The sequence below is a fragment of the Alosa alosa genome, chromosome 4 (genome assembly GCF_017589495.1).
Source record: "Alosa alosa isolate M-15738 ecotype Scorff River chromosome 4, AALO_Geno_1.1, whole genome shotgun sequence".
NCBI lineage: Eukaryota > Metazoa > Chordata > Actinopteri > Clupeiformes > Clupeidae > Alosa > Alosa alosa.
The window spans coordinates 29,899,604-29,912,184 of record NC_063192.1 but is presented as its reverse complement, the minus strand read 5'-3'; the positions used below and the strand labels follow the sequence as shown (position 1 = coordinate 29,912,184).

Here is a 12,581-nt window from a genome sequence, read left to right as displayed (position 1 = left end):
CTTAACTGAAGAGAGGGGCGATTAAAGCAGAATGATATTGCATTTTCATTTTTTACCGGGGAGGGGGGGTGCAAATCACAAATGAGTGATTATGGGCTAGGTTGATGTGGGCCCTTGAGACCAACATACCATAAAAATGTCTTCATCCTCGGTGCCACGGTTCAGGTAGTTAATTAGGAAAAACTGCATGGAAAAACAGCGCGGTGGGGGAGTGGCCCCCGGGGACCAAGCGAAATTTTTCCGTAAAAGTCTAGTGGGGCAGTAATTCTAGTCAGAATATGAGTCTGATACTGCTCCATTGGGACGTAATTATGGGGAGTGCTTCAACCGATACAGGGGGGGAATGCCTCTGCACTCAGTGGATAGACCCTAACCAATCAGAGCAACAAAATAGCTTACCGTGAGGTGTAGGAAGAAAACACACGAACCATCCTTCTGCTCCTATATCCCCTCCGTTTTTAAAATAATTCTGTTGAACAGTGATATGCTACAAACATGTTAAACAGCCGGGGGAAGGCTATCATAAATCCCTCGAACAGGTGGTCAATCAGATATTTCAAACGAACGAGGGAACATGTCGCAATGCAACAGCGCTGTTTTCCCTTGATGAAAGTGAAACCACCAGTTTTCCCACATCTCAACTTTGGCCAAAGTTTTCAGAAATAATCGTTTTCAGTGATACAAACTCATTAAATAATATGAATTTTCCATATGGGGTCTTAAAAAGCCATGTATCCTTCTAGCCACAGCGTTTTGTTTCAAACATAATCCCTAATCTAAAGCGTGCTCAGATGACGTGATAGACCAAGCGCTGTTGCTCACCTGTCCATCATCGTAAAGCCTGATTTGATTGGTCCGCCTGATTTAGGGCGATCATACTTGCCCCACAATGGAGCAATGCCAGACCGAACTTCCCGTGGGGCGGGACTAAGTTCGGAATGGCACTCAGGCTAGTGGGGCAGAGCTGCACAGTCCCGCCCACAGCCAAAATGCGGTTAGGTGCCGGATGTAAGATTCCCATTCATTTGTCCCATTGACGTTTGGAAAATCCATTATCTAAAAGAGTTTTACAGCATGTCTTAGGCTAACCAGCTACGGCATAACTCATAAGCATACAACATATCATTTCAGTGAAAAAACGAGAGAAAATCCAAAAAAAGTCAAAGGTACAAGACTGTGTACATATTTTCATTTCGGCGAAGGAACTACTCATCCATAAACCACCGCGCCTCACTGAATAATAAAGGCAAAATCGGGCGCGATTTATTTTGCCATTTCAACCGGCAACCGCGACGAAGAACCCTTTCCTCCAAACAGTGATTTTTATATAGTGAATGTGCAGTTAATAGCAGTTATTTCAGGAGTAATTGTGTAAACTAGATGTAGGCTACCGCATAGCGGTACAAAATATGACCGCCGCTCAGTCCTGTACATCCGTTCCGCGAAAATAAATCACACTTCAATTTGTCTCCATATTTTTACTCCATTCCCCACTCTTGAAACTTTTTTTGTATGCTTGTTTGGCATGCCTGCGTGTGTGTCGGCTGCTGCAGGAAAGTAACCTACTGGTGCTGAAAAGGTGAATAGATTGTAGAATAGCCAAAGAAGATGTAGCATTGTTATAAAACATTTAAAATCTCTAAACAATCACAAGTAGGGCAGTTAATCACAGTTCATCCATTGCAACTGGATTGATGAAAGGTCACTTACACCTGTAGGCTACATTGTATTTGGGAAAAGCAAAAGGTATCAGCATAATGTTATTTATTTATTTATTTATTTATTTATTTTTTTTGTGTAAAACATCTCTGTCAGTTCCATGCCGTTTTCAACAGCTATCAAAAACAAAGGTCATTTTGGATGGATGGATTTTTGTGAATGTTTCTTCTTCTACATAAGATTTTAGTCATCTTTAGTTCATGTAATACTTTATTGTCAATGCACAAATTAAGTAACAGTAGTCTGAAACGTTATTGTTAATGCACAAATTAAGTAACAGTAGCCTAGTCTGAAACGAAATGCTGTTTTACATCTAACCAGTGGTGCAAATAACTGACATGTCCAAATGGGCCTTGATGAAATGCGCCGCTAGACTGTTCCACATTTTTTAACGGGCCAAAGTTGAAGAACTTTTGTCCGTTATTGTTAAATTTTAAATATAGGCTGATTCATGTTCCCTTGCATTGTGTAACTGAGGTCCATGGCTAGTCTGGCTTTCATCAGACCAAGCTCAATCTTTTAAGAAATCAAAAATAAATAGCGGGCAGATCAGGCTGGGTTCCAGCCCTAGTCCATAGGCACCGATATTGTTTAATTTTCCGATTGAGATATACGCTCTGGCTATTCTAAATGCAAAATGCATCAGGGAGTTATGACAAAGCGGTAACTAACAAACTAGATCCTAATAGAAAGCTGTTAGCTTCCCTAAGCTACAGGTAGGATTATAAGGTAGGCCTATTTACAACATAAATTGTCAATAGGCTATGCTGGCGACACTAATAAAATCTCCTTTGGAAACCAATGGCTTACGCCTTACAGTATCAAGCGGACTTAAACTGCCATATCGTGGCGAAAAATTTTAATAACATTCAAGCAGCTCCATGAGTCAAGGAAAAGCCTTGAATGAAGTAGCCACTTCTAGATGGGACCCACTACACAGTAGCTTAAGGTGTGTTGCTAAAGCAGCCATAATGAAATGAAGGTGTCATTGTTTGGATACTTCACACACACGTGCTTTTAATTTCACAGACTACAACTACCAAGAAGCTGTAATCAAAGCACATCGATTCCCCTCTCACACCCTGCAAAACAAAACAAAATAAACATGCGTCTCAGTCTCACGCATGTATAGGCAAAACTGTATCAGACCCGGTGTAGCGTTGGTAAATCTTCCATTGCACAGAATGATTTTTAGCACGCGATGCAATAAATGACAGTCGAAAGATACAAACAGTGCTGCTATACATTTGCTTGGTATAACCGCATTTATAGTTTTCTACAAATGCAATAAATCAAATGCCTCCATCACTCAACCAAGCTAACTTGGTAACATTACCTAGGTCCTTATTGATATTACAAGATTAATGTACCTGCGGTAAAACCAAGCATGTCCGATAAACATCCTCAGATTTATTTCGGCTTCAAGAAAATGGGAATTACACTTCATGTGAACATCGTCCTATCCTTATTAGATGTTCGGCTGCGTAAAATACAGTCCTTGTATGAAGCGTCCATTGTTTTTTTTCAACCCACTTTTTAACTTCCAACAAAATTACGTCTCACTGCAACGATCGCCATCTAGTGGACAAGCGACTACTTCTCGCCAATACTGAAAATGCAGCCATGATGATGAATATTTATTTTGGCTTTCTTTTTAATCCTACTGATTTTCATTTTTTTACCGGGGCAAATCACAAATGAGTGATTATGAGCCAGGTTGATGTGGGCCCTTGAGACCAACATACCATAAAAATTCACAGAGAACTGTGTCTGCCCTACCCTCCTTTCGGGTCCAGTCCAGTGGGCTGCAGATGAAAACAAAAATAGCGGTTCCATGCTATCCATGTGGGGTTACATGCCCACCAAGTTTAGGTGTACCCCGGTCTTTCAGTGTCCCAGGAATCATTGACGGAAATTTGGGCATCGCGAAAAAAAAAAAAATTAAAAAAAAAAAAAAAAAAAATCTGACTAAACCTATATGACCGCCCGCTTCGCTCTTGGGCGGTCATAATAGTGTTTTGATATTGAATTTTATATTTATCATTGTGTATTTTATATCGTATTGTGTGTGTGAAAGCGGTTAGCGTGGCAGTTAGCCATGCGTTACCTGACTCATCCTATGCTGTCATCACTGCTCAGTCGGGCTGATGCATGGACTGGTGCATGGTCTGCTCTTGGACCACCATATTCAGTTTATTATTTTGCGTGAATTATTACACAAAATGTTCATTAAATGCACGACGTATTCCTAGGTTAATGATTGATATGAATCATACAGTATGAAGGCTACAGTAGCCTAGCTAATGTTAACTAGCACTGCTAGCAGCATTAACGTTACCAACTTCCCTGCTTAACACCACAACTTTTTAGGTCTTGTCCCTCATGCTGGCCCTTACAAACCCCACAAACTGACTCTCGGACACACAACAGTCAATAATGTGACCCGATTTAAAGTGGCTTTCACCCTTTGGACACTCACTAAAACATAATATATTTCATACCTGTGTTGCAGCATGTGGGCTAATGTTAGCTGCATTATGTAATGACATACAATGTCAGAAATGCTAAAAGGTTAGCCTGTCGGCTACCTGAAAAGTTTGAGTGTTTAAACTAACATTTACAGTGGTCTATTTGATAGTGTATTGGCCTGACTAAGTTAGGTGTGATGTATAAACCCCAATCCTTGTTGATACAAGTACCAATATTAGATCAAGAAAGTTTTTAATCACATTAAGATTTTCGCCATCTTTGTCAATATTTTAAGTTTCAAACTATGACCATAACGGCCTTTCCACCAATCAGAGGCATCACTGTGGGATTGTGGGATTGTTCAGGATTGTGGGTAATGAAGTACTTATCCAAGAGATCGCTGAATAAAAGGCATTTATCTCAAAACAAGGTTAGTGCCCATGAACTCTTGGTGTCTATAGGAGCATATACAATCGCTTAGTACAGCCGTAGCTGGTTTTAAGTCTACCACGTGCAGTTAAGTTTTTATTGCTTATACCAATTGTCAATGGAGAAATTGCATTGCTTTTTTACATCCGCATCGGCTGTGGGCGGGACTGTGCAGCTCTATAGCCTAGAAATCTAGACGCGCCCCTAGCGGCAGCAAAATGCTGCCAGGGCTAGTCTAGCAACTCTCTGTTGGCTTGTGAGCTCCAGAAATAGAAACTTAATCAGGTCATTGAAATCGTGTATTCACCCCCAAGTGGCGTCCGCGTTTTGTTCGCCCACAGCAAAAAATAGCCTAGTGGGAATGCAAGAACACGGTAATCAAATCAATGGGTTGTAATGGGACATATCGCACAGCTAGGAGATTATAGTGAGATTTAACCATAGTAATGCCCTTCCACGACTGTTGGCTTATTGTTTGGAATATAACAACATCCCATGTTCTTGCATAGATATATTTTGGTTTTGTTTTCTTTGTGTTTGGGAGTATTTCAACCACAATTGCATGCTTATCTCCCAGTGTATGAAGCACAGCAGCGGTTGCTATAGCAAACCATAGACTCTGAACAGGACGGCAGATAGCACTTAGGCAAAGTCTTTGGCAAGATCTGAATGTAAACAGATAATACCGTTCAAGTTTTTTACATTTCCTATTTCTTTCAATTCTTTAACTTAAGACATGTAAAGTAAGTTTATTAAGCTGGGCAGCAAACAAACTGACGAAGAGTTACATTAGCCATAGCACTATGAGCTATGATAAGCGTTAGCTAGAATAGCTAGCTTCTAAGTGTGGCAGCTAGTTATTATTTCATGTTCTGATATGACATTCTTAACGTTTTGACTATGTTACAACTGATAAAAGCAAGACAAATAAAGTAACCAAATGCGGCTTTGCAATATTTTAGTCCAGAAATACTTATGGGTGTTCATTTACCATAATAAATGTTAATTACAGTAGCCCTAACGTAGCGTTATCTCCCTTGCTGTTACCACCAGTTTTAATAACTTTACATATGCGATCATGACCCATTTCATCTAACAACACCACTGGCATCTTCTTTGACTATCAGACCCCAAACAGCAATACATTGAACTACAAAGATGTTATAGTAATGGTGTTAAGTTCATCATAATCTTTATGACATATTGTAATTTGCCGTCCAGCATGGAGCCGTCACGTGACTTAAGTCACGTGTTTGCAAGGGGTGAATAGAGTCGTTTGGTGGGCTTAACATAATGATTGATGGCAGAGTTGCAACGGTTTGGCTTGAATTCCTTGCTACTTGAAAACAAATATCCTATTGCGTCCTATTGCGTGCAGAGGGAATTTGAAAACTGATTATCCCGCCCCGCGGACTGAGCACTGCGAACGGTGAGTTCCCAGACCCTACATTTTAATGTGGGTCTGGCTCGCCAGGCTAGTGGGGCTACATACCCACTAAATTTCATGTGCCCTGGTGGTTCGGTGTCCCGGGTATCGTTGACCAAAAATTCAGGAAGTAGATGACCGAAAAAAAAAAAAAAAATTACAATCCATATCCTTAAGCTAGCGGCGGTCATAATAAATGTTCTTCCTTCAAATACAGGGGTCATAAATATTGGCACCCCTTAAGTTTGGAATTAAAATAGCCCCACATCATACATCATCACATACCTTTCACCATACCTAGAGATTGGCATGGTTTTATTTCAGTTAGCCTATTAGCTGGTTAGGCCTTTATCACGGCAGCTGAAGCAGGGCTGCCTGTTAGCAGGAGGTGTTCCTAAAAAAGGCCTCTGGTTGAAGTAACCGAATCTGAAAATTAGAAAACACCTGTGCTCACACAGGAGCAGGGCTGTTCACTTCCTACTTCGGCTGCCTTGATAAAGGCCTAAAATATGGCCATTTATGGAAATGGGGGGTTTGTGAGGGAAAAGTGATTTTATTAATTTATTTATGCTACTTGCGCAAACCCTGTATACTTTTATTGCCACACAACTTTGGTGGTAGGCTATTAGCTTCAGAAAGCACCGCTTCAGAAAGCTGCACTGCTTGTGAAAAAAGGGGGGGGGGCTTAACGTAGCTTAATGTCCCAAAACGTACATTACACATACAACGAACCTACAAACATTTTCATGTTCTCCATCGGACTTCCTGAAACACACCCACAAGTCAGATGGCATTTCGCATTATCCTGTGGGTGGATCCTATCCCGAGTTTCATGTAACATTAACCAGTAAGTGCATTGAGTCAGTGCTGCAGAATGAAGCTGTCAAGTAGCCAGTGTCTCGTGTGATGTTTTTGAGGCGTTATCCTCGAAACTGAAATTCGTACTAGGCCTACAGTAGTAGGCTACAGAAAAACATCGAGAATGACTTCATCTTTGGGCGACGGGGACCCGCTAGATAATGGAAATACATCGATGACTGATACCTACTGTATTGTTTGTATGGACAATATACAAGACAAAAAAACCTTGAAATGTTCCCATTCCTTTTGCTCAAGTTGCATAGACGATGTATTCAGAGTAAAACCTGCGTGTCCGGTTTGTAATGCGTTTTATGGGACCTATTATGGTACTCAGCCTCGGGATGGAGTCATGAAAGTGACCCGCACTTGGCAATGTTTACCTGGGTATGAAGGCTGTGGAACTATTGTTATCAACTACAGTTTTCCACCAGGCATCCAAGGGGTGAGTTTGGTTCATTGACAGATTTAATCGTTGAAGAGTTACCATTTGAAATGTTTCAGATGCAGATAATGGGCGTTTCGCATGGGGTTTAAGCAATCAAATTTGCTGACACAGTGCATACGGAAAATATTCACTCACTTTTTCCACATTTTGTTATGTTTCAGACTCATGGATTCAATTCAATGTTCTCATCCATCTACACACAATACTCCAACACCCAACAAAAACGCAAGTGTTTGGAGTGTTTTGTAAATATATAAAAAAAATAGACTGAAATATTCTATTTACATAAGTTTTCACACCTTTTGTTATGACACTTGCCATTGAGCTCTGGTGCATCCTACTCAGGGCCGGTTCTCTCTATATGCACACTACGCAAGTTGCGTAGGGCCCCGCAAGTTAATGAAGGTCCCCTTCCCCGTCTCCCCTTGAGTGAAGCTATAGTGACAGACAAGTATACAGTTATAGCGACAGTACATCATACATTAAGAAGATGAACATGAAACCATTTAGGGCAGTGTTTTTCAACCTTTTTTGTGCCACGGCACACTTTTGACACTTAAAATGTCCCATGGCACACTAACATCCTGTGTGAAGAAAAAATAAACATACCATAGCCTAAAATTTCAAATAATACACAGATATGGCCTTATTATGGCTTCTATGCAAGACCTGCTCAATAAAACAAGCGCCCTCTGTTTCATTTGTAGGTGACTATATCTAATTTAATTGTTGTTATGAACTGGATATGTGATGATTCTGTGAATACTGGATATGGGGCCCCTGTTGTACAATGCCTGCATACCACAAATAGTGCAATCATACAATCAATGAGAGCATGTGGTTATAAATTCTTTGATGCAACAGTTGCTTTTCTGGACCAGTGTGTGACATTTGGGTAATTTTCTGCGGCACACCTGATGATCTCTCACGGCACACTAGTGTGCCCCGGCACAGTGGTTGAAAAACACTGATTTAGGGCATGAAAAACGGAAGGTACGTCACGAGAATGAACAGCAGGAACAGCAGTCGGGTAAACTTCCTAACACGGAAGTGAATTCCCTGATATGTCTGTGGCTTGCTTGCCAGCCTTTCCCAGTCACAGTACTTCGTACGTTGTGAAATATAATTGCATATCCCGTTTTTTTAATGCGGGCGACTGGCTACATTTTTTTTAAATAACCGCATCTTTAAATGCGTTCGTAGCCTCCATCATTCTCTAATGGAAAAGTTTGGAACAACCAACAGTCTTCCTAGATCTGGCCGCTCAGCCTAACCGAGTAATCTGGGACAAAGGGCCTTGGTCAGACAGGTACCCAAGGACCCAATGGTCATTATGAATGAGATCTAGAGTTCCTTTGAGAAGATGAGAGAAGAGGGACAAACATCAGTGCCTGGTTTCTTCCATTGGGAATTGTGGCCAAATAGTTCAGTCTTTGTTTTGTCCTTTTTTGTCTTTACGCTTCTTGACTCCTTGGTTACCTGTTTGACCATGGCCCTTCGTCCCGGATTAATCAGTTAGGCTGAGCGGCCAGATTTAGTAAGACTGTTGGTTGTTCCCAAACTTTTCCATTTACAAAACACTCCAAACACTTGCTTTTTTGTGGAGTGTTAGAGTATTGATGAGAAAAAAAAAATTGAATCCATTTTAAGATGAGTCTGAAACATAACAAAATGTGGAAAAAGTGAAGCGCTGTGGATACTTTCTGTATGCAATGTATCTCCATGTGGAATTATGAGGAGCACAGCCATTCCAGAATTATCACAACAAACCCAAACTTAGGAATGAACTAAGGAATGCACTGCGCTTCATGCAGTTAAACTTGTATTTTAGGAGATTTTACCTGCAAGTATATAATGTATATAATTGTGGGACATGATTTTGATTAATATTTTAATTATGTTGGACACAGCCTGAACATCCAAACCCTGGCAAACGTTATGCAAGCACATCCAGACAGGCTTTCCTACCCGCCTGTGAGGAGGGTGAGCAGGTCCTCCAGCTGCTGAAGACGGCTTTTAAACGCAGGCTCATCTTCACTGTGGGAACCTCTGCCACCACAGGACTCTCCAATTCCATCACCTGGAACGACATTCATCACAAGACTAACATCGGTGGAGGCCCTGCAATGTAAGGACCCTATTAAACAAAGCCCAAGGCTGTGTTATGATTTATTTCGTAGGCTACCAACCAGGTGATGGTCATATAACATGTATACAATGAAATATGCATCTTTTAAAAATGCAATGCCAGTCATGCTACTTTCCCAATCTTTCTCTAATGATCTGTAACAGACATATTCAGAGTGACAAAGGTCAATCTTGACCGTACCTAAGAAATCAATGCAATTTATATTATAGTTTGTTACACTTTTATTATAAAGGGTTGTATCAACACATCATAATGCTGTGTCTTCTTATCCATATATCCAGCTTTGGGTACCCAGATCCAAGCTACCTCAAGCGGGTTAAGGAGGAGCTGTACCTGAAGGGAGTTACTGAAGCAAGCCTGGAGCACTCACCCATGGAGAGCCCAGTTTGAGAGGCCGTCGTCAATGTTTACCAGAGCCCTTATCTGTTACGATCAAAGCCGATCGACGATCAATTGTGTCATAAGACTTCAAAAGCAAAGTACTGGAATGGAGTACAGTGGAGTATAAACAGTGACTCAGAGAAGGGTGTGCCTTTTTAATGTTAATTGTTGTAGTCCAGTGTTCTCTGTCTTTCAGTTCTGTTCCTAACGTGTTACATGTTGGAAAAGATTCCATAATGAAATAAATAACTGTGTCACTTAATGTATCAGATATCTATAGCCTTCTGTACTCTTTGCACATAGATGGTCTTGGAAAGCTTTTATTTAGATTTATGCCATCTTGCCCTATTTGTCCACCGGGGGGCGCCACACCCCTTTTAAACGGAGAAGTATGGTGAGGAGCATGTACAAGCACAGCTCAGCTGACCACTCTGCTCCTCCCTGCCTCCCTCAACTAGGCACAGCCTCAGTGGACAAGGGAGAGGAGAGTGAGAGATGCGCCAGTGCTGCTGCTGATGACTCATGTTTCCATGGATGGACCTCTGTTCTTTTGGGACATGCTGGTAATCTGAACCATTTGCTGCCGGCTAAACTGTCTCTTGTCATCATTTGGTCTGTCCATCTGTACCCAAGTGGTGAACAGACATTTGATGTTAATGCCATCGTTATCATTTTGATACTAGCACTGTATCAGGTTGGGTTGTAGCACTTAAAAAAGCCAGTTGTAGCACTTAAAAAAGCCAGTAAACTTACACTTTTAGTCAAATATGGGTGCAGCTTTTAATTGAGTTTTAATACATCCAATATAGAAGCTGTTATTTAAGTGCCAACAGAAATGCTTACTTCCAGGTCATTAGCTGAACCAAATTGTACCTGTGCTATTCTCATCTGTAGCTGCTGGCCTCTGAATGGGGATGAGCTGTGTGTTATAGTGTTTTGGGGATTGCTGAGGAGTAGTGTTTCTCTAGTTGTGGAGGTTCAGAGGTTTTGTGGTTTCTGGTTTGTCCTTGAATGAATTATTTATGTGTGTGCATGTTTGTGCCTCTGACGATGGTAGTGTGATTTGACCAGTCATGTCAAACTGATCTCATTTAACAGTGGGTGGGCTACACAAACAATAGCATTGTGTTTACCAACAGCACAGCAAACAGTGTTAGAAAAAGAAGAAAAAACTGGTTTGAAGAGAGCAACAGTGACTTGTCACTGGAATTGGAGTGATATGCTCTTTACCCATATCTGACATTGTCTCATGCAGTGTACAACACTCCTGTCTGAAGACATCACTGCATCTCAGTCTTGCACAGCGAAACCATTCATCTGAGAGGATACATGTCAGGCTCTGCCCGTGTAACAGGCTCATGGAGTTTTTTCTTTTTTTGGAAGGGGAAGGTGAAAAGGTAATGGTTTATATCAAATGTTTTATATCAATGTAATGTTTATATCAATGTTATGTTTAAATCAATGTTATGTTTATATCAATGTAATGTTTATATCAGTGTTATGTTTATATCAATGTAATGTTTATATCAATGTTATGTTTATATCAATATCAAGTTATTGTTAACATTTTAAATCAGTTTTGCTCATGGGTCAATCTGTATCAGATCAGATAAGGTTGCTCCTGTACTGTCTCTGATTTTTCAAACTTTGTCTATAATATGAACATGATGGGTCCCAAGGTCAGTAAAACAGTCTTCATATTTTTTAAGCCCTTGATATTACCTAAATTTGGCAGCCTGAAAACACATTATCTTGGAAGCTATGTTCGGGCATTAATATCTTGAAAGTTATTACTCATAGCCAATCCAACCTTTGAAGGATGGAAGACAAACCTGTTCTCGACATCACCATTAAACGTTTGATCAGCAAGGCCCTGAAAAAAGAGCAAAAAGAGGTTTTAAAAAAAGAGGACATTAAGGGTTATTTTCAAAAGACTAAAGTGGCACGTGGGGTAGCTAACTTGGAAATGTGGAAGTAGCTCAAATGTATGGACATTTAGCGTACAAAGTATCAATGTTGTACCATAGATCATAGGTTCTCAACCTTTTTGGTGCTCACCAAAGATCATACCAAAATGAAGGCACATTAGCTTATGGTTACTGATTGTAAAGTATGGCACACACATTATTATTACCTAGGCAATAGCAGGAGTTTTCATTCTCATGCCCATATGTTTCTCTATACAGTATGTACAGTGTGGGCAGCCGTGGCCTACTGGTGAGCGCTTCGGACCTGTAACCGGAGGGTTGCCGAACCCCGACCAGTAGGCACGGCTGAAGTGCCCTTGAGCAAGGCACCTGACCCCTCACTGCTCCCCGAGCGCCGCTGTTGATGCAGGCAGCTCACTGCGCTGGGATTAGTGTGTGCTTCACCTCACTGTGTGTACACTGTGTGCTGTGTGTGTTTCACTAATTCATGGATTGGGATAAATGCAGAGACCAAATTTCCCTCATGGGATCAAAAGAGTATATATACTTATACATGAGCTGAGACCACAGTGATAGGCATATGATCACATGATGTTGATTGAGCTTTTTAATCAAGAAGCTGTATCATTTATGTATTTAAAATATAGCTCTATAACCTATTTGTTAATAGACTGTATAAATGTTAATAGAATAAATGTTAAAGAATTGTTAATATAGAGTGTATAAATGTATTGGGTTCCTCAAAATTCCACGGCACACCTCACTTTGCCTCAC

At 40.7% G+C, this 12,581-nt stretch overlaps 1 protein-coding gene across 2 annotated transcripts; it reads left to right on the top strand.

Annotated features, from left to right (window-relative positions):
• The first annotated feature begins 6,641 nt into the window (after window positions 1–6,641).
• LOC125293514 (probable E3 ubiquitin-protein ligase DTX3) lies at window positions 6,642–11,259 on the top strand. 2 transcript variants are annotated; one of them, XR_007193368.1, is made up of 4 exons: window positions 6,642–7,346; window positions 9,260–9,477; window positions 9,780–10,024; window positions 10,338–11,259. XR_007193368.1 is itself a non-coding variant. In XM_048241460.1 (3 exons), the coding sequence occupies exons 1-3, from the start codon at window positions 7,026–7,028 to the stop codon at window positions 9,886–9,888; spliced, it is 648 nt and encodes a 215-aa protein (XP_048097417.1). In that variant the 5' UTR covers window positions 6,642–7,025; the 3' UTR covers window positions 9,889–10,141. The 2 variants fall into 2 exon arrangements, 1 of the variants encoding a protein (XP_048097417.1); XM_048241460.1 differs by lacking the exon at window positions 10,338–11,259 and having other exon boundaries at window positions 9,780–10,141.
• The last annotated feature ends 1,322 nt before the right edge of the window (window positions 11,260–12,581 follow it).